The 26,811-nt window shown below is 58.9% G+C and overlaps 2 protein-coding genes across 8 annotated transcripts in view; one reads left to right on the top strand and one right to left on the bottom strand.

Moving 5' to 3' along the window:
- Window positions 1-22,522, top strand: part of C9H22orf23 (chromosome 9 C22orf23 homolog) — a 30,794-nt gene extending 8,272 nt beyond the window's left edge. The window contains exons 7-8 of one of the 3 annotated variants that reach the window (XM_027594909.2): window positions 9,609-9,670; window positions 15,009-15,258. In XM_027594909.2, coding sequence (XP_027450710.1) covers window positions 9,609-9,670; window positions 15,009-15,030 — 84 coding nt within the window. In that variant the 3' untranslated portion in view covers window positions 15,031-15,258. Of the gene's footprint in view, window positions 1-9,608; window positions 9,671-10,064; window positions 10,476-15,008; window positions 15,259-21,664 lie in introns of those variants that run through there. The other 2 variants (XM_027594910.2, XM_027594911.2) reach the window with 2 other exon arrangements.
- MICALL1 (MICAL like 1) lies at window positions 54-26,811 on the bottom strand. 5 transcript variants are annotated; one of them, XM_035721813.1, is made up of 17 exons: window positions 25,480-25,929; window positions 21,121-21,169; window positions 20,519-20,660; window positions 16,591-16,679; window positions 15,305-15,447; window positions 13,178-13,623; window positions 12,466-12,523; window positions 11,224-11,603; window positions 9,117-9,535; window positions 6,632-6,766; window positions 5,893-6,019; window positions 5,676-5,766; window positions 5,447-5,520; window positions 2,929-3,043; window positions 2,671-2,717; window positions 1,425-1,483; window positions 54-281 (listed from the first exon to the last, which is right to left on the bottom strand). In XM_035721813.1, exons 1-17 carry the CDS (start codon window positions 25,623-25,625, stop codon window positions 276-278), a joined length of 2,526 nt encoding a protein of 841 aa, XP_035577706.1. In that variant the 5' UTR covers window positions 25,626-25,929; the 3' UTR covers window positions 54-275. The 5 variants fall into 5 exon arrangements, with proteins under 5 accessions (XP_035577706.1, XP_035577708.1, XP_035577707.1 ...); XM_035721815.1 differs by lacking the exon at window positions 25,480-25,929 and adding an exon at window positions 26,575-26,811 and having other exon boundaries at window positions 54-1,483; XM_035721814.1 differs by lacking the exon at window positions 25,480-25,929 and adding an exon at window positions 26,335-26,559 and having other exon boundaries at window positions 54-1,483.

Consider the following 26,811-nt stretch of genomic DNA (forward strand, 5'->3'; position numbering starts at 1 on the left):
GAAGGCGGACCTGGCTGAGGGCAAAGTGCCCAAGGCTCCGGGGCACTGGCAACTGAGGTTGTCTCCATTTATTGTTGGTGAGGAAAATCCTCACGAGTTAATACAGTGCGTACTTTCCCCAGAGGTGTGCTGAGGGAGGGGGCCCTGGAGCGCCCCAGAGATAGCTTATAGCAACAGTGCTTTGACCGAGGGCTGCTGGACACATTCCCTGGGGAAAAGGCAAATGTCCCCGTCGGCTCCTCCTCTCCCATGGCCATCAGAGGGGTGAGTAGCCATCAGTCCTTCGGGGGGACGGGTCGGGAGAGAGCGGACAACAGTCAAGTGTGAGAAGACAGACTGGTGATGACCATACCCAGGAACAGGCCCACCATCCCCCAACCCTGGGGTGGTGGGGGGCAAGTCTAAATGAGGGGTCAGACTACAGTGTGTTAAGGAACCAGGATTAGCACCTCTGTGAAGCACAGCTCCCTCTGCTGATGCTTGGGGACCAGAACTGCCTCTGGGGCCTGTCTCCCAGAGGCCCTCCCTGGGGACTCAGCTCTAGGGCACCCACCCAGCCCAGCATGGCCACCCAGCCCCGATTCCTGGGGGGTGAGGTTTCCGATGGAACGAGGGAAGACAAGAGAAGCACCTCCTAGAGCTTTGAGGGACAGAGGGAGGCATTTGTCCATCAGGCCCATTCGTGTCTGAGGACACAGTAACAAGCTCAAACCTAATTAGACTTCATAAATAGAGCTCCTGAGTGAGGAGAAACAGATTCAGGGCCACCTGCACTGGGAAGGAAAACGGGGACTCAGAGCCAGGGCTGGGGCAGGAAGAAGCCAGTGCGGCCAAGCCAGGCCTGCGGCCTGCCAAGAGCAGCAGAGCCCTGAAGGCAGGAGACCCGGGCCAGGGGTCCACCACGGGCAGACCGCGTGAGTGGAAGGACCTTTGGGTCAGAAATTTGACAGCTAACAATCCCATCTGGACATGGTACAGAAGGGAAGAGGGACCCAGGGGCTGCCCGTCAAGGCAGGCAGTGGGTGGGACGCAAGGCAGGGGTGCTCAGCCCCCGCCACTCCCTGGACTCAGGGCCCTGCTTGCTCCTTGGGTCAGTCACAGCATCTGGAGTCATCAGAACCAGACCGGGCAGGGCTGAGCCGCAGCTACATGCGGCCCTGAGAAGAGGGAAGAAAATTCTTTGGCCCAGACCAGCCAGAGGACCCTGAGGAGGGAGAGGCTGTCACCCAGAGGCCCCCTCCCCTGACATCATCTTTCCCTGGGACCGATCCCGATGGGAAGCAGGGTGCCCCCCGAGCAGGCCACAGCCCAGGGGCTGCATGCGCCGGGGGGGTGGAAGCCCCAGCTGGTTGCCCTTGCTGTTAGCTCTTGTCCCCTGGGGACTTGCTCTTGGTATCCCGCTTGTTTCCTAGCAGCTTCAGCACCTTCATGGTCTTGAACTTCCCCTTCTTCTTGCCCTCGGGTTCAGCCTCCTTCTGGAACTCTGCAGAAGAGAAAGGGGAGCCCTTAGCATGTGGGGAAGGGGAGTACGTCGGGGCGGGCCAGGGGCAGTGACAAAGGCCCAGATCCTCTCCTCCAGTTCATCTGGAGTCTTGGGCACGTCACTTCACCTTTGTGAGCCCACAGGACGGGGACCCTGCCCCTGTCCCAGTGATTTGGCAAGGATCCAGAAATAAACAACTGTGAAAGCAATCTGGAGCTCGGAAGCATGGCATGGATTTATCGACGCGGACACTGACAGAGCTAGAAGGAACGTCAAAAATCATCCGCCTCACCCTCAGTTTTCACAAGGCAACTGTGGGCCTTTGAAATGGACTAACACCCGCTGAGCTTTCTGCAGGCGCCAGGCCCAGGGCGAAGTGCATTCTGTGCACCATCCTGGGAACGCTCTGCACCCCCATGCTGCAGCCGAGGAGGGGGAGGCCTGCACGGCTGAAATGACGGGCTCCAAGTCACCGAGCTAGTAAGTTCCAGAGCTGGGCCTGGAAGCTGAGCAGCCTGACTATAGAGTCCAGACCTAACCACAAGGCCACAAAATGAGTCACTGGTAGAACCAAGATGAAACCAGGTTTCCTGACTCCCAGGCCAGTGCTCTTTTAGCTGTTCCGGGCACCATCTTATCTCAGGAGGCACGGCTGTTTCAGCCCACAAACTTCTTTTTTTTTTCTTTTTTTTTTTTTAAGATTTATTTATTGAGAGAGAGAGTGTGCAAGCACCTGGGTGGGGAGAGGGGCGGAGGGAGAGAATCCCCACTAAGCGCAAAGCCAGACGCAAAGCCAGACGCAGGGCTCCATCCACCACCATGAGATCGTGACCACAGCCAAAATCAAGAGTCAGGGGTTTAACTGACTGAGCCACCCAGGTGCCCCTAACCCACAAACTTCTCCAAGATCAGCTGCAGATATCGAGGAGGAACTCCTGACTTCAGGAAGCCGCCCTGGGAAAGTGCTCCTTGCCCACCCCAGCCCTCCCCATAGCGCACCCTCTGAGCCCAGGCCACAGCCTTCCTGCCTCTAGGCTAGCCTGCCTCGCCACACATGGCCCTCCCTTCAAGAGAGAGGCTAAGAGTTTGCACACACCATCCTTGGAGCGCCCGCTCCAACCCTCTGTTCAACCTGCCCCCTGCCCTCCCACAGTTCGGGTGGACCAGAGCCCTGGGAGGGGCCTCACCTTTCCTCCTGATCATGGCTTCCAACATCTTGTCTTCCTCCTCCTCCCTGAAATGAGAAAGGGAAGCTGAGTGTCCCACAGGAGGAAGGACACATATTCTCTCAATCCCTTCCAGCCGGAGTCCCTCCCCCAAGTTGAGGGAGGGTGTGCTGGGGTTGCTGGCCATGAGGGCAGGGCTGGCCTGGCCCGTTCTGGACCCGTCCTGGGCCCGTCCTGCAGGGACCGCCCCCCCCCGCCCCCCCCCGCCAGCCACCTCACCTCTGCCGGTCCTCATCCAGGCAGTTGACGATGGCGTTGCGCTGCTCGATGAGGGTCATGAGCTCCCGCATCAGCACCTTCTCTCGGCCCCGGTCCTCCTCTGTCCAGTCCTTTTCTGCCCAAGGAGAAAAGTTGGGGAACTGAGTCGGGGGAAGCCCCTCCTGCCTTCCCAGGAAGCCAGGGACCAACGCCTAAGTGCTGCGGTGGTTGCAACCTAGCCCCATCCTGGATCCTGTGAGGACAGGAAGGAGGGCCCACCTAGGGAGGGATGACAGGTTTTGGGGGAAATGAAGGTTGTTCAGGAAGAGACCAAGGATACTAGGCTGCCTACCAAAAAACCCCTCAAGGGGGCTCCGGGATGGCGAGCACAACACATGTTCTGAGAACAGAGACGAGCTCTTGCCAAAGGGGCTCCTGCTTTTGCTCATTCGTTCAACGAATGTTCACTAGATGGTTTCTTGGAGGCAGGATTCAGGCTGGGCCTGCTGAGAGCCTCCAAGGGTGGGCTGGCCAGAGCGGGGCAGGGCTGGGGAGGTAACAGGGGACCCCAGGGGTCCTTATGCAATAGAAACAATGTAACCCAAGTGGCATATTGGGATCTTCATGTAATGCCATGAAGGAGTGCAGATTAGAGGGGACAGGACCCTGGAGGTGGTGAGCCCAGCCAGGTGTCCCCGAGGTGTCATATACCTGCTACCCCACCAGCCTCCTCTCAAGAACCTGAGCCATCCCACAGGACCACCCAAGGGCCCCCCTGCACCATAGTTTCCCTTTCATCCAGCCCATAGGCTCCCAGGGGAAGGGTGCCCACACCAGCCTTCCCTCTATAACGTCTGCCACCACAGGCCTCCCTATCTTGAAATAAACATCCTGAGGACCCCCCCCCCACCGCACCTGGTCATGTTCCAATGTCCGTACACCTCACCTTGCCAGAGCTCAGGAGCAGGTGGCCCAGCATAGTTCTGGGGACAGCACAGGAGTCACCATCCCAATTCAACTCCCTCTGCTACTTCCCAAATGTGGGGCCTAGGGAGGTCATGTCCCTACACTACATGTGGGGAAACTGAGGCTCAGGGAAGTTGGGTCCTTGACCAGTGTCATACAGCAAGAGTGGAGCCGGTCTTTGATCCTGGGTAGCTTGATACCCCCAAGCTACAGCCCTTATGGTGTTTTATGGGTCCCTAACCGACCTGGGGCCTTATAAATCAGTCCCACCCTGCAAAAGCAAACTCTGGGACAGGATGACAAGCCCAGGACGTGCAGCCATCACACAGAAGGCTGGAAAAGCAACACAGTAAGCCCAGGGCCAGGCTGGCCTAGGGCGCACACACAGGACGGACTGCGCCCACTCCAGCCACAGGGCCTCACTGTGGCTCCCTCTGGTGGGGGCTGTGCCCCAGATTCCAGGAGATGTGGCCATGACTCATAGAAGGCGGTGGAGTGGCTTCCAGAGACACTTCTGCCTCTGGGTCTTAGCCAGCCTCCCAAGTTCCCTAGTCGGTGGAGAGGCAGGGCCACTGTCCCAGCAGGCAGGAGGGGCTGCGTGCGCCGGGACAGGCCAAGTCAGAGACAGGGATTAGAAGCCCAGCGCCACCACCAATGGGCAAGACTCAACCTCTGGCTAGTTCCTCATCTGTGAAATGGAAACAGTGAAGCCCATGGTCTGGGCCAGAGGAAGTGGCCAAAAGCCCTGGCTCCTGTGGTCTCTCTGCCTACCTGTGGCTCAACTACACATCAAGGCCACAGACCCCAACTCAGCCACATAATAACCATCAACCACCAGCCCCTCGGGGGGCACGGAGTGTTTCCACTCAGGTATACCCTACAAGGTGGGTACCTTCATCCTGTCTTACACTTGAAGCCACTAAGGCTCAGTAAGGCTAAGAAACCTGCCTAGCCCCCCTTCCCCGGCCCCGGCCCACCTCCAGCATGTTCGCGGTGGAACATGGCAGAACAGAGGACTATGTAACTCCACACCCAATCCCTCCCGCTGCCCCCTCCAACATCCCGCCCAGCACCCCCAGAGTCCTTCTGAGCCAGTGTGCACGGGATCCTTCCACTTTCCCTCCCACCGCTGGTGAAGTCTGGCCGTGCTCTGGCCTCAAGGCCATGAGCCCCAAGGTGCTTCTGCTGTCACCCACTCATCTGGGGCAGCCCTGGGCCCTGGAGCCTGAAGGCTCTCCCCAGCGGGGACCTGTCTACCCACAAGTCCCAGGAGATAGGCCAGCCTGCTCCTGAGCCTGGTGCTCTCTGCGAGCCTGTCTTCCCTGATGCCACATGAGGCCACACCCCCACAGCGGCCATGCTGTTCCTTCTCCTGCCATCACTCGAGCCTATTTATCACCTGCTATGACCCAGACTGCACCTCCTGGCCCTGTCCCGCCTCGGGCCCTGTTCCCAGAGCCTGCCTGTGCGTCTCCACCAGGGCCGGTAGGGTAAGACCTGGGCCCACTCATGAATGTCACAGGCCCCCGGGCAGGTGCCAGAGGAGTGCGGGGGCAGGGGGGGCCACGCTCACCTGGCTTGTTGAGAAGACACCGGAGCTCATACTCTACATCCGCCTGGCGCTGCTCCAGGTTCTGCTGCTTGAAACTAGAGGGTGGGAACAGCCAACTATTAGCCCTACCCCTCACACGACTGCCCTGCCCTGGGGCCGTCAGTGAGGAGTGAAGGCAGGGAAGATGCTCCGTGCTGAACTCCACGGATTCTGGGGAGCGGAGCAGGGGAGCTGAGCGGGGAGGACTCACACATAGATGAGCTCTGACTCCCGCCGCACCAGCAGATGCTTCTCGTGGATGAGCTTGAACCAGTCCACCAGCATGTCGTCCTCACGGCCCTCTGGAAGCCAGATGCCCACTGAGGCCAGGGCTGGCAGCACCTGCAGCCCTCAAAGGAGCCGTTGGGGAGGGAGGCTCCCGCCACCCCTAAACCCCACCCACCAGGCCCTCCCAGCAGCTCCCGCACCGGTCACGCCGCCCCGCAGCTTCTCCTCCAGCAGGACCCCACGGTGTTCCAGGGCATCCAGCTGACGCTCGATCATGTCCATCTCTCCATGGATGTCCTCCTCGGGGATGTACTGGTCGGCCTGGACCTGCCCGACAACGCCCCGGTCACCGGAAGGACAGCCCACCCGTCCCACCTGCCTGCTGCCAGGCACTTTGACATTTCACGGGCCAGCACTAGCCTCCACAGACCCTGGGCCTGGGCTCTGTCCCACAACCCAGCGCGGCCGGGTGCAGGAGCCCAGTGTGGGGAAGGGCCACTCTGGAGGGGGGCCCCAACCCCTCCGTGCCCCCGGCCCCAGCGCTGAAAGGCACCCCCAGAGGGACGCACAACCTCCTGCCTCTCGTGGCAACCCGCCCCCCTCCTCTACCACTCCAGAAATGATATCACAATGTAAGAGAGTGACCCTAGGAGAGAGAGAAACTCAAGAACACTCTAATCTGTTTAACTCCAAGTGTATCATGTGAGTGCTTCCATCCTTGAACTATTATTAGTAACAAATGAAATGCACCAGCCACGCTCCAGCTTGAGAAGAGCTGGTCTGCTCAAAATCCCCCTGGCTGCAAGTTAAACCTTCCCATCGGGGCCCCCCAAGTACCCCTCTCAGCACCCCCAAAGGCAGCTACCCAGACAGCCCATCCTCTCAAGAGTCCCCGGGACGCCTGAGGCGGCTGAGTGCCTGCAGGCTGCTGGCTGGTACCTTGCGCTTGATGAGGGGGAAGCCGTGTCCTGGGGCAGGTGGTCTGGCTGGCTTGGATCCCTTGGTGGTCTTCTTTGTGGTTGGGGATGCTGTGGGTGATGCCTTCCGGTTAAAAGGGTTCTCCTTGCAAGAAGACTAAAGGTAGGGAGAATGGCAGAGGATAAGTCTGGGGAGGGGGGCAGTAAGACCCCCAGCAGCCTGACTACATGGGACTAGGGCCTGGAGGCCGGGAGGGGGCAGCCCAGGCAGAGAGAGAGAGACCCCTAGCATTCCGGCTCTGGTGCACTGAGGCATTCGACAAACATCTCCCTTTCCACGGGCTTCCCACCTCCAGTCCTGCACTGGATACCTTTATACGCTCTTGCTCTCCCAACCTCTCTGCAAAATGGGTATTGTAATGCCATTTTATTGTAATACCATTTTATAGCTGAGTACACTCAAATTCAGAGAGCTTAATTAATTGGCTCAAGGTCATGCACTTCCTAAGGGCCCAAGCTAGGGCCGGGGCAGCCGTCTAGCACTAGGGGCAGTGGTCAGGACGTGGAGTTTAGGGCCAGACGGCTATGCTCACTCACTCAGGCCTCACAACCACCCCTTTCTAGCAGGGACACTCAGGCTCAGAGAGGGAAATGAAGCTCCTGGCCCGTGTCACCCTGACAGGAAGCAGGGATCCCACCTTCCATCTGGCCAGGAGATGGAGGAAAAGAGTAGCTTCCTTCCTCCCTGTCCAGAAAAGTCCCCTCCCCAGGAAAGACCCCTCCCCTCTGCTGCACCCCGCTCCATGCACCCCAGCCCTCCATCTGTCTGACTCTCTGTGGAGAGCCTGCCCCCTGAGGTCAGCACAGCCAGACAGCCCCAGCACCGGGACGGGGCCTCGCCTGCCCCACGGGCAACGCCAATGTCCTCCAACTGCTTTCCCCAGCTCATCAGACACAGAGGCGTCGTGATGGGCCCCATGGAAAGGTCTCGCTTGAGGCCTGCAGTGCTCCCCGGAGTGTTTACCCAACTTTCTCCCAGCAGCTGAGGGAGGCTGGAGGGAGCCCTGCTCACCTCACCCGCACTAGCCCATGGAGAGATTCTTTCAGGCTAGCAGTTGCCCTGGGATTTCTGGAGCAGGGAAAGTACCAGGGCCTGAGTCCAGGCATGGCAGGGAGACGGGGTTTGGTTTCCACAGGGCAGCACCTGGAGAGACCCAACCCCAGCAACGGGGTTGCAGAGGGTGGCTCTGAGTGTGACAGGCGGGCAGTATGCAGAGCTGAATAAACAGGTGGAGGGGCCCAGCAGGGTCAAACAGCCCGAGGCCGCTGAGTCCCCAGGGGTTCTCAGCCTTGCAGGCTGGGGGGCTCAGTCTGTTAAGCGTCTGCCTTGGACTCAGGTCATGATCCCAGAGTCCTGGGATCGGGCTCCCTGCTCAGTAGGGAGCCTGCTTCTCCCTCTGCCATGCCCCCTGCTTGTGCTCTCGCTTTCTCTGTCTCTCTCCTTCCCTTTCTCTGTCAAATAAATAAAAATCTCTAATAAATAAATAAATAAAAATAAATAAATAAATAAATAAATAAATAAATAAATAAATAAAAGGCACCGCCTGAAGGTGGAGGGCGGGGTGTCCAAAGTTGACCTCTTCCCCCACCTGCCCCCACCAGGGAACCCTGGGCCTCCTCAGAGCAGTCTGAGGCCCACAGAAGGGGCAGGGCCTTCTCAAGGTCACACAGCAGGTGGGTAGCAGAGCTGGACAGGAGGCTGCTGGGCAGGTGAAATGTCTGAAAGGTGCACAGGTAAGAGCTGGACCAACAGCTCAGCCCGCTCCCCAGACTTAACCTCTGTCAGGTCCATCAGACCATGACTACTGCCACCTGACCTGAGCTGTCCTGACACCCTCCACCCGGGGCCACACGAGCCTTGGGCCTTCAGGGGCTGCAGAGTGTGCACAGACATGCACAGTCAGAACCTGGTGGCCTGCAAGTACTATGGCTACAAGAGAGGCGCCCCCAGGAACTAGATGCCCAGAGGAGTGTCCTGGACCCCTGATGACCCCTGCTTCCCGGCATGGAACTGAGGAACAATTACATGAACAGCCACAAAGGTCACCTGGAGAATGAGCTCCCTGAGATGGGTGCCCCTGAGAGGAGACGGAGTGCAAGGAGGGCCTGGGAGGGAGCCTCGGCACAAACAGGGCCTCGTCAAAGAAAGGATGTGAAGATGGATGGTGGCTGGGGGAATGGGTCCCGGATGGGCACGTACATGGGATAGGCAAGTAAACAGGTGCCCAGACGCATCACTCAATGAAGGGCCAGGCAGGTGGACGGGTGAGGAGATGGATGGGAGGACGGACAGATCAATCTGGGCCTCAGTGAATCGAGTCAGGAATGGGCAGATGGACACAGCAAGGTCAGAAAAGAAGTCAGATGCTAGCAAAGATGGAAGACCCTGGACATTCCCGCCCTGAAACCAGACAGGACAGCAGCTCTTAGCAAGGGGGAGAACTCACCTTTACTTGGAGCTGCGGGGACGAGGTTCCAGGGGAAGGCACGGGGCTCTTGTCTCCAACCAGTAAGAGAGGGGTGGGGGCAGCGCCACTGCAGGGCTTGGCTGGCTGGGGAGCCGGGCTGCCCGTAGTACCGGGGGCAAGGCCAGGGCTGGCCTGAGGTGTCTGGTCTGCGCTGGGCTGCACCAGTTCCCCAGAGGAGGACAGGGAGGAGGAGCCGGCAGAGAGGCTGGCAGAGGTCCCAGGGGTGCCAGGGGCATGGACTGCAGGCTCTGAGGAGCTCTTGGGCACAACTGGGGGTTCCAGAAGCTCCCCAGAGGGGGTCCGGCTGGAGCTCTCGGAGGACAGGCTCTCCACACTGAGGGCTGGCGACGGGGCTGCCGAGGGCGGCTCTGAGTGTGACAGGCGGGCAGTGTGCAGAGCTGAACAAACAAGTGAGTGCATGAGCGCCCCGCGAGGAGGCACAGCCCCTCCAACACCCTCCCCTCTCCACAGAGTGCTTCCATGTGCGGACAAGGCTGGGGCCCAGAGAGCAGCAAGGGCATGACAGGACCAAGGTCAGTAGCCGCCGAATCGTCCGCATTCAGCGCCCACCCTTTGGGCTCTGGGGCGCCACCTCAGGGCACATCTGTAGTCCTGGGTTCCCTCACTGCCCCTCACTTCCTCCTGCACGTGCCCGCTGCCTCCACTGCCCCTCCCAGGTCTGATATGACCCAAAGCAAAAGCCCAGGGGAGGAGGTGAGGCTGCCAGGGGAGGAGACGAGGCTGCCAGGGGAGGAGAGGGCACAGAGAGCCCAGGCTGGCCCGTCTTGTGCGTCGGACCAGCAGGAGAGGGGAGGAACCGGCAGCCCTTGCAGCGCCGGCCCTGGCCAGGCACCGCCCCGGGCCACGTGAATCCTCGTGTGGGTGATGGATACCATGCCCCGAAGCATCGCCATCTGTGTTTTCCAGATGAGGCGGCAGACTCGGAGGGAAGGCACTTGCCCGAGAAGGGCCGGGGCTGACACAGCTGTGTGTGACTCAGCACTCAGCGTCCTACAGCTGCCCACCCCCCATAGCTGGAGGGCCCCGGGGTTCCGGCAGGGGCCGGAGCGGGGAGCCCTGGGCCACCTGAGCACCTGCCTCCAGGCATCTCTCATGTGCTCTCAGCGCCCCTGTCCGAGGGGCTCCAGCTGAGGTCTTGGAGGCGGCCGCACCCCAGCCATGATGGAAGGTGACCAGGCCTGAGGCCTGAGAAGTCCACAAGATGGTGACAGACAAAAACTGCAATGGGGGGGGGGCCCCTGGAGTGGCTCAGTCAACTGAGCGTCCGACTCTTGATTTCAGCTCAGGTCATAATCTCAGGGTCCTGGGATTGAGCCCCGAGTCGGGCTCCACGCTCAGTGAGGAATCTGCTTGGGATTTTCTCTCCCTCTCTCTCTCTGCCCCTCCCCCCACTTCTCTCTCTTTCTCTCCCTCTTTCTTTCTCTCTTTCTCTCCTGGTCTCTCTCTCAAATAGATAAATAAATCTTTTTAAAAAACAACTACAACGAGCCTGGATGAGTGGGCATGGTTGGAGGGAGGCACAGCGCCCCAAGGCTGGCCCGCCACCACTGTCTTCCAGATGGGGACACTGAAGGCAGACACAGGGAAGGAGCTGCTCAAGGTCACACACAGCCAGGTCAGGGCCCAAGGTGCCCGGCGACAGGAGGGTAGTGACTAGACAGGCAGGACTCAAGCGAACCCCAGCCACATGCTCTCCAGGAGCCGGGCGGTGCTGAGCCCCTCACTGAGGCACACATCACATCCTCACGACACCTTACCGTGAGGCGGGTTACGGAGGGTTAGGAGGATAGAATAGAGCCTCTGGCCTCCTGCCTGTCAAAGCTTGCCTCTACTGCTCAGTGCTGTGAGGCCTTGGGCAAACCCCTCTCTGTGCCTCCTTCCTCACCTGCAAGATGGGAGCGTGCTACCTACCCCACAGGTGTGTTCTCGAATTAGCTGTGAGGACACACATGGCCCCCAGCCTGGCGGGGACCCCACTGCACCACACAGCCTTCCCCAGCCCTGGGCTGACTCCGGCCCCCAAACCCAGCATTTTGTCAGGAGAGCTCCCAGAGATGGCACTCACCAAGTGGGGACGCACTGGGCGCGCGGGGGGCAGGGCGCTTCTTCGTCTTGGGGCTGCTGGTGGGGGTGATGCCATACCAGGGGTGCAGGGACTTGGGTGTGGACTCGGCCGAGTGGGCCAGGTCAGGGCCTGCGGCCAGGCTGGGTGCAGCTGGCGGGTCCTCCTCCTCCTCCTCCTCAAAGGGGTTGTAGGGCTTGGGCTCCGGGCCACCTGTCACCTGGCTCTGCTGGGCCGCCTCCTCCACGCCTCCATTCTCCACCTGCCTGCCGTCCCGGCTCGGAGGGCCGGGGCTGCTGCTTGGGGGGAGGGGGGCTGGCTTCTTCTTTGGCTCTGCCTGCACCAGTGTGATCCATGGGGGGTCTTTCCTGGGGGCTGGTGTCCTGGACGGAGGTGGGAAGAGGCAGAAACCACTGGGGAGGGGGGCAGCATCCTCCTCTCTCTGGAGAGTTTTAAGTCCGTTTCAAAGAGAGTGGATGAGAAACTGCACCCTTCTCCCCCAGCCCCGTGGGGTCAGTCTGGGCCCAAAGCTGAAATGGGGAGAGTGAACCTTCACATCACAGCCTCCATCAGCCTGGCCCAGGAAAGGACCCACAGGGGCTCTCTGTGTGAGGCTGAGAAAGTCACCTGGCCCCTCTCCATAGTCGCCCATCTATGAAATGGGGACAGTAACCTTCACAAGGGCATTCTAAGGCTCCAATGGGCACAGTGCCTTGCGTACAGCAAGTGCTCACTGAGCATTAACTACTATTACAGCTGGGGCCCACTCTCCCCCTGAGACTACCCAGGGGACACACAGCTCCAAAGAATAGCTGGAAATAGCTGTCCTCAAGCGGGACACAGAGTCCCAGGCTGGAGGGCCTGAGCCAGGTACACAGTGGAGCTTTTCCGGGTCTTTCTAGACCCAGCTGCCACTTCTCACAACAGCTCTGTGAGTGAGGCCTACGTCTCCCATGTCACAGAGCAGCAGGGGTGTGGAGAGGTCTAGGGGCTCCAGAGGCACTGTCTCTACCAGGACTCCTCCCCACAGGAGTGGGGACCCCAGGGGAGACCCGGGGAAGGAGATGTGGGCCCAGCACTCAGCCCCAGCGTCACCCACCCAGAATGAGCCTTGCATGTCCTTGGGAGGCTCTGCCGGTGAGTCATGTGTCCACGGAAGCCTTGCCCACCCCCCAGACCCCAGGGGCACCCCCATTCCCAGCACGAGAGCCTCCAACATGGGAAAGCCTCTCCGAGCCAGCGTACCTCTCTGACAGCTTGGGCGTCCCTCTCGGCTTGGGGACAGGGGGTTCGTGCAGCCTTCCTAGATGGGAAAGGAGAGTCAGACAGGCCTTCTTCATGGGCGGCTGTGGGCTGGGCAGCAGAGCTGAGCGCTGGGGAGCCGCGGTGTGCCCTCCCTTTCTACCTGGCAGAGCCGGGACTCCAGGTGGCCAGGGCCACCTCACCTCCCACCTGACACCGCCCAGCACTCGGGGAGATTAGATAAGCACCAAAGGTGACAGGTAAAGAATGGTCATGGGGGCAAGGCCAGGATACCTGGAAACCCCATCAGCATTTCAGCCGAGAAGGGGGGACCCAAGTGTCCCTCGGACACTTCCCCCAACGTGGACAGGAAACACTGCCTTAACTCAGCCTCGAAGCCTCCCCTGACCCCCGAGTGTCCCCCATGAAACCCACGGTAGCCTCTGCTTCCCCGGTCTTAACAGCCTTCCGCATTCTATAGATATCTCTATTATCTGTGCTTGTCTCCCTGCTGAGCCTGGCAGGGCCTCGAAGGCACAAATAGGCCTAAACAAGATCTGTCCCCAGGGCCTGGGCTCAGAGCGGGCCTCCCTGTGCATGTGGAGCTGAACAAGGCCCAGAGAATGCGGACACACGAATACTCCCGATGCACACGTGCATTTAAACACCAGACGCACCCCTGCAAGTGCCCGGCCCCCGCTGGACCCTTGCTCACCATTTACTAGGCCACTGTTGCCACCCTGCTCGGCCAAATTCTCGTGCTGCAGACTGGACCGGGGCCGGGGCGTGGGGGGTGTCAGGGCTGGGCTCTCGGGGGCCTTCCTCGGGGCAGGCGTGGGGCGGCCGGCCGGGAAGCTGCCCAGTTCCTGTGGTTTGCTTGGAAGCCGGGGCTTGGTGGGGATCTGGGGCCGGACCTCGGGGCTGGCCTTGGGGACAGCCACCTCAGCCTCTGCGGGCGCACTAGCACCCGTGCCGCCTCCGTCCACATCCCTGACTTCTTCTGCAAGTTCCTGCTGCTTTGGTTGCAGATGGGGCCCGGCCTTGGCCCCCGACCGCCCCCCGGGGCCCAGCCTGGCACAGTGCTCCGCGCACACAAAGGTGCCTTCCTCAGGCCCACTTCTGTAAGCTCCGGGGAGCAGGGTGCTGGAGCACTGCCGACACCTGCCAGGGAGAAGGTGGGGAGGGGGCTTCAACGGAGCCGGGCACCCGGCCTGGGACACTGGCTCCTCCTCCCCCAGGAGCCCCCGCTGTTCCTGCCCTCCCTCCTTGCGTATGCCAGCCTGGATCTTGTACCCCAGACTTCCCACAGGAGGAGGCAAGTGGTAACCGCCAGAAGCACAGAACAATAAAATCACATGAAATCAAGCAACATAAATTGTGAAACATGCCTTCAGTTTGTGCTATAAGAGGAAGCAAAGGTTTGCCCCCACGCGGAGGTACCAGCCAGTGCCGGGGCCATCGGTCACCAGCGGCTCAGGAAACCGACTGAGTTGTTGTCAACCAAGCAAGGTTTTTTTGGTTTTGTTTTTTATGAAATAGAATAAAATACAACATATCGGAGTGTATCGCACAACTAAGAATATACTGTTTGAGGAAATACTGATTCCAGTTGTGCGTCTATTTATGTGGGGTCTTATTCAGGTGTGTATTCACAACTGGTCACAGTGTCAAATGTATTTCTTACTGGGGGTCACTGGAAAAAGTCCTTAAAATGCTGTCCTCATGGCCAAATGTGAATGTGTTAGTATGACAATGCCCCTGCTTGAGCTTTGCCCTCGTGACACCTCAGTTCTGCAGTCAGGCCTCTGGGGTTCCAGGCCTGGCCACCACACCCCCACAGACATACACAGACACACAGAGACACATACACACACACACCCACAGACACACACCCACAGACACACACCCACATGCTAACCCATAGTCGAATGCATGTTGGAACTCAGTCGCTGGCTTCCCTTGACTATTTTTTTTTTAAGATTTTATTTATTTATTTGACAGCGAGAGAGGGAACACAAGCAGGGGGAGTGGGAGAGGGAGAAGCAGGCTCCCTGCCGAGCAGGGAGCCTGATGTGGGGCAGGGAGCCTGATGCGGGACTCCATCCCAGGACCCTGGGATCATGACCTGAGCCAAAGGCAGACGCTTAACAACTGAGCCACCCAGGCGCCCACCCTTGATTATTTTCTGATTGCTCTTTTGCAACATATAAAATGTTTTCAGAGGCGCATCAGTCAGTTCAGTGTTTGCCTTCAGCTCAGGTCATGATCCCGGGCTCCCTGCATGGGGCTCCCTGCTCAGCGGGGAGTCTGCTTCTCCTTCTCCCTCTGTCGCTGCCACCCCGCTCCTGATTTCTCTCTCTTGCTCACGCTCTCTCTCAAATAAATAAATAAAATATTTTTTAAAAAATGTTTTCATACATGTTCTAAGTTATTTGTCTTTTCCCTGTCTCTTACTCTATTTTCTTTAAACTTGGCTTCTTCCGGGAGCCACACATTGAAAGCAAGTTGTTATTGTGATTTTTTAAAAAATCCTTTCTTTTTTCAAGGGCTTCTAAAGCAGCTCCTTAATCGTCATCGGGTCGTTGGCCTCAGAGAGCTCCGGCGTGGGAGGCAGAACCCCTGAGCTCAGCTCCTCTGATTCCGTGACTGACGCGGCTTCTCCCCTCACTAAGCCTTAGTTGGCTCATCAATAAAAGGGGTTGATGAGCAAGATGCTCTGGCATGAAGAGCCCCGCAGTGTGCCTGGCACACTGTGAGCCTGGATCCACAGAAGCTCGCCTCCTTGGAAATGGGGTGCGGGGGGGCTCGCCCCCCCGCCCCCCAGGCTCCCACGGCCACTCACCGGAAGCAGTGGCGGTGGTACAGCTTGCCCTCGGCCAGGTAGCGCTGGACCAGGTGCACGTGCTGCTGGCAGGCGGCACACATGCTGCTGGGGGTCTGCCGGGCGCCCTGCTCCGACAGGCTGCCCGACAACAGTTCCTCGCCCTGCAGGGAACGGGGCGGGCAGAGGGGAGCCGGGCCGTGGTCACCAGCCTCCCTGTTCTAGAACAGCCCCCTTCCCCTCCCAGCAGCCGTGTCCCCCAAGTGCACACAAGCTTCACGGTGCTAATGCACATCATCGGAGCCCCGGAGGAACAGAGGGAGGGACACAGTCGCCACCTTGCGGATGAGGAAACTGAAGCCCAGAGCGGAGGAAAGACTTGCTCAAGGTCACTGAGTCAGAATGGAAACAGAAATCCTGACTTCCAGTTTCTGGGGCCCTCTCTGCCAGAAAGACGGCTCCTGGCTGTGTAACCTCCCTTTGCCTCGGCCGCTCTGACCCCTGTCCCATCCCTGCAGGTTGGCCCCTGACGCCTGACCTTGTCTTAGGCCCACCTCATCTGCCTTCTCTGCAGCCCCTCCTACAGATGCAGCAGGGTTTAAATCCCAGTTTCTCCGCTTCCAAGCACCGTGACCCGAGCAAGCTGCTCATGTCCCTGGGCCTTGGGTTCCCACCTGCCAGTGGAATCCTACAACCCCTGCCTGTCTCAGCCCCACCTCACTGGGCACCCACGCTGGGCCAGGCTCCCTGGCCCTCAGGAGCTCCTCCAGCAAGGACAAGTCGGGGAGCAGGTGGAAAAAGCCCTCTGTACCCCGTGAAGTGCTATCCAGATGTGAAGGGCTGGTGTCACTCTAAGCATCTTGGAGCGGGGCACTGACCTTAGACAAATGACCAAACCTCTCTGAGCCTCAGGGTTCTCATCTAACAGGACTCATACCACCCACCTCCCAGTGTTGTTGAGAGGACAAAATGGAATCACGCCAGGAAGCTAAAAGCTCTGTCTCGACAGGAATCAAGGGGAGTATTTGCTACATTACATGTGTAAATCCTGTCAGTGCCAGGATGACAAAGTCAGTGTGGCAGACTGTCTGATGCCCCCTTCCTAGGTCTGGTGTCTCCTGATCCTGTCCCAAGCCCTCGAGAAAGAATGGAGTTCCCTGCCCACAGAATGGGACCGGAATCTGGCCCATGCCCCCTCAGCCTGAGGCTCTACTTCCAAAGCCAGTGGGGAAAGGACCAAGAATCAACACTGCAATGGTACCCACTCATCCGCCCCCCCCCCCACCTCCCGCCAGGCATCTGCCTACCTGAGCCCTGTCTTCTGGTTCTGCCAGAGTAGGTGCTTCGGATGGCAGGGAGGAGGGTGCCTGGGCCTTTCTAGGTGATGAGACACCAGCTGCCAAGAGACAGGAAAGAGACCCTGAGGAAGGTGGAGACCCTGGGGCCCAGGAGGCCCCCAGCCAGCCTACAACTTGAACTCCACAGCTATGGCCTTTGGGAAGACCACCCAACACCGCTGGACCAGAGCAGGCTCCCACTTCACACAGGCCAGGAGACACCTCCTCTTCCAAGCCAAGGGCCAAGGGCAGGCTGCTTAACCTCCCCGAGCCTCCACAGAGTAGGACAGTGACTCTGACCACACACGGGCAGTGGAAATGCTAGGGCAACAGTAAAATCACAGAATGGGCAGGTGCCCAGCAAGTGGCAGGACCAGGAGCTTCCGTCCCACCAGGGTAAGGCGATGGGAGGGAAGGCAGAGAGAGGAACCACGTGGTGCTGGCCGCCAGGTTCAGGAAAATGGGCTGGTGTGGCCGCACGCCCTCACAGCAGAAGGAACCCACCCCGGCCCACCAGCCCCCTCGGAGACTCCACTCCTTTATTACTTCAGCAAATATTCACGCAGCACCTACTCTGTCCCCAGGGATGAAAATAAAAAATGAAAATTCAGAAAGCCGTATACCCCAAATCATCAATTTTACCATTTGATGATTTTAGGAATAAAATCAAAGTTCCTTACTGTTGTCTAAAATATCATTTACCAAACTAGATCACAATCTGTTAGCAAACCCGGAAATCAATTTAGTGGTTACAACCAACACATTTAAAAGGTGAAATAGAAAATCTCTTCACGCATCACATGCTGCTGTTTTTTTTTTTAAGTAAGCCCTACACCCAACGTGGGGCTTGAACTCACGATCCCAAGAGTCGCATGCTCTATCTACTGAGCCAGCCAGGCGCCCCGGCTTGTATCACGTGTGGTAAGGGGGAAGAACCGTTTCCTGAAACTTGTTTCAGTGACACATGTGTGCGTGAACTTGGACTGTGATGGGAATGTGTGTGATGAGTCATAGCCAGAAATTTTGGAAGCCCGCAGCCTCATCAAGTACCACTCCCCACCACCCCTCTGTCATCCCCTCCTTCCTGCTCAGTCCCTTGAAGCACGCAAGCACACCCTGCTGCCCCTAGCCTGGAACATTCCTCCCCAGATCTTCAAATGGCCTCCTTCTTCTCTTTGTTCAAGGTTTAGCTCAAATGTCACCTCTTCAGAGAGGTCCTCCGTGACTACTCATCTTGAATAGCCACTTCATCCTCCCCCTGCTTTTTATCCCATCATTTTGTCTCCTTCACTGGACTCCCGTGAAATCATACTACCTCTTCATTTGTGCTCTCTCTCTCTCTCCCTCCTATTCTCAGCTCTCTCCCCAGCACCTAGCACAGTTCCTGGCACACCGTAGGGGCTCAATAAATATCTGTCAAATGAATGAGTAAGTACTGGGTGCTGGGGGCTACGTAGCCAGGAACCAAACACAGATGGTCTGCAGGGGAAGAGGGAGGGGTGATCCAAATATTTTGACCAGAGTCTTATGTGTTCACCACAAGGCTGGGGGCCGCAAGAGCACCTGGGGTAAATCAGGGCAGGCTGCTTAGAGGAGGCAAAATGTGAAGATCAGAGGATGGGTAGGAAAGAAATGTTTGTGGGTGGGAGATGTGGAACAGAAAATGGGAGTTTGGGGCTGGAAGATCACCAGGAAGAAAGGCTGAGCAGAGAAGGAATATGATGTATTCAAAACACAAAAAATTTAGTATGCCTCTGGCTGGGGCAGTGAGTGGCTCAAGCTAAGTGGGGAGAGACGCTCAGAGGCCCCACTAAGAAGCTGGAATGGGGGTTAAGCATCCGACTCTTGATCTCAGCTCAGGATTCGATTTTAGGGCTTTTGAATAGGGCCCATGCCCAGCGTGGAGCACAACATGTGGCCTACTCAAAAAAAAAAAAAAAAAAACACACACACACAAAAGAAGCTGGATTTTATCTGGATAACACTCGCCCTGCCCCCCCGTGACTGCAATTTCACACAGCCGCTGGGTGTCCTTCACTCATGCTCTGGTCCCAGACCACACCGTGGCTCCTGGAAGGAAGGGTCAGCGGCTGGGCCCAGGGTCACCGGCACCATGGAGCCTGGCACCAGCAAACACTCAGCATGGTGCTGTGTCTTAGCCAGGGCCAGGTTCCAGAGCGACCCAGTCCAGGGAAAGTCAAGTCTGGTCCAGATCGCCCCTGAAATCCTTCTAGTCGCCCAGAAAGTAGAGCCCAGGACCATCTGGGGGAGTCTCACAGCCAGCTCTGCCTCCAGGGTGGGAACACACTGCTGTTTCCTTTGGTGGAGCAGTGGGTGGGACACAAACGGTTTGCATTTAGAGGCCAAGTTGTATGAGAAGCACAAACTGTACCTTTATCAATAAGAACCCCCGCAAGCCCAGGGGGGTGCCCCCTCCCACACACGGCTAGGGGAGCTGGGCCCACCAGGGCTGCCCTCAGCCCGGGGTGCCCCATGAGAACCCAGGAACCCAGCGGGCACAACCGACAGTACTGTGGGGCCCACCCCTCCCGCCTCGCAGGTCCCCGGAAGGGTGGCCCTCCAGAAAAGAGCTTAGTTGAAAGAGATTAGGGTTTGGAGACAGGGAACCTTCCAGAGGGTGAGACTGAATTGTGATTCTAGGTAAGCAAGCTACACTCTAACCAGTGAAATAAAGGAGTCATAATAATGTGAACCTTGAGCCCTAAATAAGGGCCAGACACAGGTGCACACTTCCTCACTTACTCTTCATATCAACCCTCAGAGATGGGGCACTGTTCTTATCTGCCTTGCAAAGGAGAAACTGAGGCAGACAGGTGACCATGGTGGCCCATTGTCATCCAGATAGTCAATGACGCCCATGCTCTTAATTTCCACCCTACTGCCTCTCATCAAAGACTCAGTGGCCGGGAAATACTTTCATTTTGATTTCTACTAAAACACACATAATGTTATTTGTTCAACTATAATATTGATCTCTCGTTGGGGGGGCAGGTAACAGGTTATCTTAATTTTTATGCTCTTTGCTACGTTCTCAATTTTCTACAGTAAGCATGTTTTGCTCTTAGTAAGAAAAAAAATGAAAAATAAAAATAAAAACCCTGACTTAGTAGAACACTTTTTCTTAAAGAGACAGGCTGAGATTGTCCACACGGAGAGCCAAGGCAAGGGGAAGGACCAAAACGGGAGAGGGGAGGGGCAAGGCCCCCGGGGACGCAGCACAGGTGTCAGGACACCTGGATTCTAGTCCTGCCATTCAGCTTTCCTGTGGCGTGACCTTGACCTCCTTGCTTCCTCTCTGGGCCTATTTCTTCTCTGCACAAGGAGAGGCCCAGCTGTCCCCAGGAGAGATTCCTGCAGGAGGATGCCCCAGGTGGGAGGCTCAGGAGCCACCCAGTGATGACTCAGAGCAGAGAAGCACCCTGTGGTTCCCTCAACCCCCACCCCAGGTCCCCAGCCTCTCAGTTCTCAGACCTTGAAGGTCATTTCTGGGGACAACGCTGCACCACAGCCCCACAGGGCCACTTGCTGGCCTTGGAGGAAAAGCCCCAGGGAAGTGTCTGCAAACAGGAAGTGGGGGGGGCGCACCAGAGAGGGGAACTCACAGCAATGAACGAATGAACGCGCACCCTGCTTTGTCTACCTTTATTCTCGTTCAGTGATTGGTTTAGGGGTTTGCTGCCCAGAAGACTGCGGGCTGCACGAGGGCAGCCAGCAACCCCAGGGCCCAGCACAGTGCTGTCTTACTCAATCCCTATTTCAACAACTGAATGAATGATCCAGTGAATAAATGATGTGCTGTTTTCTGGGCTCCGCAGCCCGGCACCTCCCCAGCCCCACGCCCAGGGCCAGCCTCCCTAAAGGGCTGGCGCCCTCTCACCTTGGCCAGGGCTGGCGAAGTGGTTGTAATACTGGGACACGTAGGTCATGATGCTGAGGCAGTCAGGGACACTCATGGAGACCATGTCATTGGGGTCCAGGAGAGCGGGGATCCCCAGCTCCTTCTCAGCCACTTCAAAGGCCTGGGGTGAGGGGCAGGTGCAGGGGGTGGGGTGGGGGGAGTGGGAGTTGGGGGGGCAAGAGTAGGAGTGGGGGAAGGTGGGGGGAGAGAGGCAGGGGTGGGAGTGGGGGCAGGTGCGGGGGGGGGGGCGAAGGTGCGGGGGTGGGTGCAAAAGCGGCCGGAACAGGAAGAGGAGGAGGCAGGGTTAGGCAGCCCAGGCCCGGCTTCCCTCAGTGGGATAAAGGGTCCAGGGCTATGGGCTCCCCTCAGCTCTGGCCGCACACGGTGCCCCAGGCATAAATGGGCCAGAAGGAAGAAGGGGGGTGGGGAGAGGAGCAGCGAGGGCCCCAGTGCAAAGCAGCTTCTCAGGGAGCCGGTCCAGGAGCCCCTCACCTCAGCTCCTACTCTGCAGAACCCCTGCCCACCCCGCCCCCCTCCACACACTCACAGCCTCTAAGCCTTCCATCTGTTTGGGGACTCACCAAACGGTTATTCTCGAAGACATTGTCCTTGGAAAGCGAATCAAAATCTCTGCAAGAGGTAAAGGGGAGGAGAGGCATTGAGGAGGTGACAGGGGCAGGGGTGTGGGTCTGGCAGGAATGGAAGTGACCTCATCCCAGCCAGTGTGGGCCTCAGCAGGGTTGGGGGAGGGGTCTGTGCACGGCCAACGAGGAAACTGAGGCAACAAGCACAGGCTAACAGAGCCGGGCCTGCTGGGTGGGCGCAGAGCAGGAGCTCATGCCCCTCCCCGCCCAGGCATCCAGGCAGAGCCTGGAAATCACTCTGAAGGGGCGGGGCTCAAGTCCAAGCTTTTTTTTTTTTTTTTTTTTTTTTTTAAATCCAACCTTTCAAGTCTAAGATCTCTCACTATGCCGGTAAGTCATGTCCTGAGTCAGTGGCAAAGACAAAACCAAGACGAGGACTAATGTTTGTAATGATGGGGACCGCCACAGATGGCTGACCTCATGCCAGGGACTGTGCTGAGCTCCTGTCGGGAGTTTATTTTCATAGCAACTCTCTTGGCAGGTACTGACCCCACTTTACCAATGAGGACACTGAGACCCAGAAAGGGGAAACCACCCAGCCCTGAGGATCCACAGTTCTGGACCTTCCACCCGCTATCACAAACCCAGAGGAGCCACACCAACTTGCTGAATCCCTGACCCAGCCCAGAGACGAATGTTTAATGGAGCCAGGAACAGAAGAACAAGTTTGAATCCGACTGGAAACTGTACATACTCCAGAGCTACTGACAACATCTGGCCGACCTGCTGGGCCACTCCTGGGGACCCCTTCCCTTGGGGGAGCAGTAAAGGGTTTCCCAGTTTCTAAGCTGGGACAGGTGAGAGGCAGTGGGGTCTGCCCTGGGGACCCTTGGCGGGAGACACCTGGCCAGCCTGCTGGCTCCATCTGTCCCCCTTCCTCCCCCTCAGCACCCCAGGCTGCTCAAGTGGCTGAAACTGGCAGAGACAGCATAGCCTTCCGGCTGGCAGCCTCCTAGGTGCACCCGCCCAACGCCTTGCCCTTCTATGGCTGAAAACCGCAGCCTTGACTCTCTCACATGGTGGGCCCAGAGACCAGAACAGGCTAGCACCACCTCCAAGGTCAGGGTCCCAGGCTCGGCTCTTCCAGGCCTGGCTATGCAACCTGGGGCAGGTCAGCAGTCTTCTCGGCCTTCATTTTCCCATCTGTAAGTTGGGGGAAGCTCTAGCACCCCCTCCCAGGTTGGTGGGGAGGGCTGGATGAGTCTGGGCTTGGGGAAGGGCAGGTCTCACTGATACAAGGGGGCAGGCAAGCATGCCCCCCTCCTCCTGCCCCCAAACTGCTTCAGGCAGAGTCCAGGTACAATGAACGAACCGATGAATGGTGGGCCGAGGCAGGAAAGGGTAGCCTGAGAACCCCAGAGGGAGGTGCCCCAAGGTTGGGTGATCTAGGACAGGGGAGCTGACTAAGAATGAGCCTCAGCCCTTTTGCCACCTCTGGCCAGGCCGCTTCCCTCCCCCCTCCCCTTCCCCCCACCCTTGCCCCTACCCCCCCCACCCCACCCAAGCCGAAGCTGGGTCCCTAAGCCCTCTTGCTTTGCCACTGCCTAAGAATGTGACCATAAGCAAGCTATTTAAAGTCTCTAAACCTCAGCGTCCTAGTCTGTGACCCTGTGAACAGGTGAGGGGACACCAGCCCAGCCGCAACAAAGGCTTGTTCAGAGACCAAAGGAGACAAAAGCAACTTGTCTTGGCGGTTAACTTCAGTCTCCCCCACAGTGTTCCTAGAAGGCTGGGCTCACGTTTTGTTCACCCTGTGCCCCCAACACCCTGTGTAGTTCCTGGTACTTAGTAAGTGCTCAACAAATATTTGTTGAATGAATAAATTCTGGAAAATAAATTCTGTGAAAACTATAAAAACCCCGGAAACCCTGGTTTCTCCTGCAGCTTCTTCCCCACCCCCATCTCTGTCCCTAATCAACATCTGGGCTTTGGTAACAGATATTTTCTGAGAGTTTTCAAAAGCCCGGGAAGTTCTATTTGGCTCTGGGGGAGATGAAGTACACAAAAATGAAACCCACATGGTCTCTGCCCTCAAGGGAGCTTAAAGATGCCTGGATTGGGGGTCAGAGGGGTGGCCAACAATGAACCAGGCCCCCCAGCATGGCAAACCCCGCCCCCCAGCAGCAGCAGGGCCCACAGCTCCAAGAGCTTGAACCCATTCAGATGACTTGCCCCCAGGCCCTACCCTACCCCTACTCTCATGGAGATCCTCCCTATGCCTCTTGTGGCAGCTGGGCCTCAGTTTTTCTTCTGCTGAATGGGCTGGTAGCCAGGGAACTGGCCCGCTCCACAAACGAATGTCTAATCATGATTCTGAATCTCTTCTCAGGAGGGGATCTGCCCTCCCCTGCTTAAAACCCACAAAGCTCCTCATGGCTCCATCCACCCTCCTTAGCCAGCAAGAGGCCCTGGCGCTCCAGGCCAGCTGCATCTCCTGGTCCTCCCTGCCCTGTGCTATGGGCCCCAGCAGTGCTCCCTCCCCACGGGGCTCTGCTCAGGTGGCCCCCTCCGGCCGCAGGAAGGGTGTTCCTGCGTAGGGGGAGCACCTGGCTCCTACTATCTCCATTACCAGGCAGGGCCCAGCACAAACGAAGGAGTAACATACCCTCATCACACCCTACTGTCTAATCACACAACGTGTAATAACTCATGTTAATTGAATGCTCATTACCTCATATCATCCTCACAACAATTCTGTGACATAGATCCTATTATCAACCCCACTGTACAGATGAGGAAACTGATGTCTGGAGGGGTCCAGTGATTTACCCCAGGTCACACATCTAGAACACGGAGTTGCTGAACGAAGCCAAACAGCCTGCACTTTGATGCTGGCCAGCTCAGGTCCACCGATCACCTTAGCCTGACACTGAGGTCCCTTCACACACTGGCCCTGTCCCTTGCCTCCTGCCTCACTGCCTGCTCTCCAGCCGCAACGGAAGGCCCCTTGAGCCCTCTGCTCCAACACAGGGGTCCAATCTGGGCGCCCTTCTCCAGCCTTCCAATTCCTGCTCCTGAGCTCCCCACCCCCAGCCCATGCCTGTGTTAGAGCAGCTGCCACCCACCCCAAAGCGGGCAGGCGCCCATGGACGTCTCCACCCGGTCTTCCTTTGCTTCTGCAGCTGCACCCCCCCAAAACCCTCTCCTCCACGGCCCAACACAGGGCCCACCCCAGCACCCAGACACGGTAGCACACAGATGGGATCCTTGAGGCCATTCTCTCCTCCCTTGTCTCCTCCATCGGGGCCCTGCCAGGTCCAGTGCTCAGCGGGAGCACAAGTCTGCAGTGGGACAGACACCCAAAGACCCCAGACCCAGCCAGGCTCAGGGAGCCCTGTCGGGGGCACTGTTGGCAAGAGAGGCAAAGACCAGGTCTCTGGGTCTCAAGTTGCCGATGAGACAGGAAGCCCAAGGAATGGTGGGCCCCAGCTTAATTTTCACTCTGTGTTTGATGAATGAGTGAATGAGTGAATAAATGAAGAGGTTCCAGAGTCCAAGGCAGGGGGAGCTGAGAGAGAAGCCCCAAGTCGACTGCTCTGGGGGTCTGAATAAATATCTCCATGAGAACCTCACCTGGCAGCTGGGGGCAAGAAGGGGCCATTTCACACCCTGGAGCAGCGCCCCGGGGGCTGTCAGTCAGACCTTGGGAATCTTCCCTCAGCCTCCCTGCCCCACTGAGGACCGCAGCGCTGTGGGTACACACTTGGGAGGCAGATCTGTGTCCTAACTGGGGTGGGAGGTAGGAGGTAGGCAGGATCCATTCATCCAACAACTATCAACCTAGGGTCTCCTCTGTGCCAGGCACTATGCTGGTGCCCTGGAGACAAGATGGCAGGGGGGCATCAGAGAAGTGCGCCAGAGGACCCCCCCTCCCAGAGGGCCGAGCCTCAGTGCCTCGAGGAGAGGGGGTGGCTCAGTGCTCCTGTTTGAGTGGTGCGGGAAAGGCCCAGGGTCCCCAAGGAGGGCTAGGTGTCTCTTTGGCGGAAATCAGTGCCCTGTGGGCGGGGCCAGGGCCCTCGGTGCAGGGACCAGTATGCGGGGCAGGTTCAGTGTCCCAGTGGGCGGGGGCGGGGCCTCGTGGGGAAGGGGTCCCCCGGGGCGGGGGGAACGGGTGCTCGGTGACCTGCGAGTCGTTGAGGGCCCGTCGGTAGGGTCTGCGTCTCGGTCTCCGGGGGGGCGGCGCCTGCCACCGCCCGAGCTCCGCGTCACTGAGGGGGGCGGGGGTCCCCAGCTCGGGCCCGCGCGGCCCTGCGCCCCGGCCCGCCCGCCGCCCCTCCCCCCGCCCCCAGCACTCACAGCAGGTCGGGCCGGTGCCGGTGCAGGATGGCGCAGAAGGCCAGGCCGTCCCGGAAGGAGCTGCTCAGGTCGCGGATGTCCACGCCGCGGTAGCCCTCGCATTGGCGGCGGCACCAGGCCAGCAGCGCGCCCCGCGGCCCCGCCATGAGCCGCGCGGGGCTCGGGACCCGCTCCGGGCGCCGCCGGGATCAAGCTTCACCCCCGGGCCCGACTCCGGCCGGTTTCCGGCGGCGGCTCCAGCTCCTACTCCGGCGCCGCTCCGAGCTGCGGACGCCGACCCGCGGGCGGCGGGCGCAGGGCGGGGAGGAGGCGGGGCCGCGGCCTCGGTGTCCGCGCTCGGGCTCCGGCGCGGCTTCCCGGCTGGGCTCGCTGCTCCCCGCCCGGCCCTGCCCGGACCTGCCCGAGCTGCCGCCGCCCGCGTGGCCCGGCCCGGCCGGCCGCCGCCTACTCACCGCCGCCCGCCCCCCTCGCTGTGGGCCGGCCGCCGGCGCGGGCGTCCCGCTGGCTTCGGTCCCCGCCCGCCGCCGCCGGGAGCCCCGGGGGCCTGGCGCCCCACCCAGCGGCGGCTCCGCCCCCAGACGCGCCCCCGCCCGCGCGAGGGCCGGACACCCCGCAACCCCTCTGCTGGGCGATCGCGGTCACCGCTTTTCCTCGGGAACCCCTCAAAGAACTCCGGGACAGCCCCTGGACCCCTCACCCACTGCGAACTCGCCCGTCCCACAATGACGTCTTCCACCCGACTACCTCCACCACGCTGCCCACCTGGAATTTTCCTTTCTCCCAGCCTGCCCTCTTCCCACTCTTTGGCCTAAGGACGTGCAGATCCCCAACACTGACTTCCCTAAACCCACTCACCTCTCCTGCCTGAAACTTCGGGCAGGCATTCTCCCCCAACCTCAGGCCAATCGGGCAGTTTCCCCGCTGACCCCAAAGCACCCCCAGATGGCCTGATCCAAGGCCCTCCCCTGACCCAGTCTCTCACCACTCCAAAACGCCCCTGAACTCCGTCGTTCTATCTGCCACTATCCCCTTCCCCCATCGCCTGCCAGGGAGATTTCATGCTCCCACCCCACCCCCATCAGTCCAGGTGTATACTCCGCCATGTAGTGAGCCTGTCGACTGGTCCTTCAGAGTTCTCCTCTGCCCCTGTGTAGGCTCAGGGATCTCCTCCCGCCCCATTAGAAGAGTGGTGGGTGGAGCCCCTGTGGGCAGAACCAATAGGAAGCAGGCCCTTGTCCGGTGGGGCTCTGGGTCTCAGGCCTTGGAACCCCAAGCCTCGTTCTGCTTCCCTCTCCAAGACCTGGGTCAGCCGCTCCTCCCCAGAGGTCCCTC

The sequence above is a fragment of the Zalophus californianus genome, chromosome 9 (genome assembly GCF_009762305.2).
Source record: "Zalophus californianus isolate mZalCal1 chromosome 9, mZalCal1.pri.v2, whole genome shotgun sequence".
Taxonomy (NCBI): domain Eukaryota; kingdom Metazoa; phylum Chordata; class Mammalia; order Carnivora; family Otariidae; genus Zalophus; species Zalophus californianus.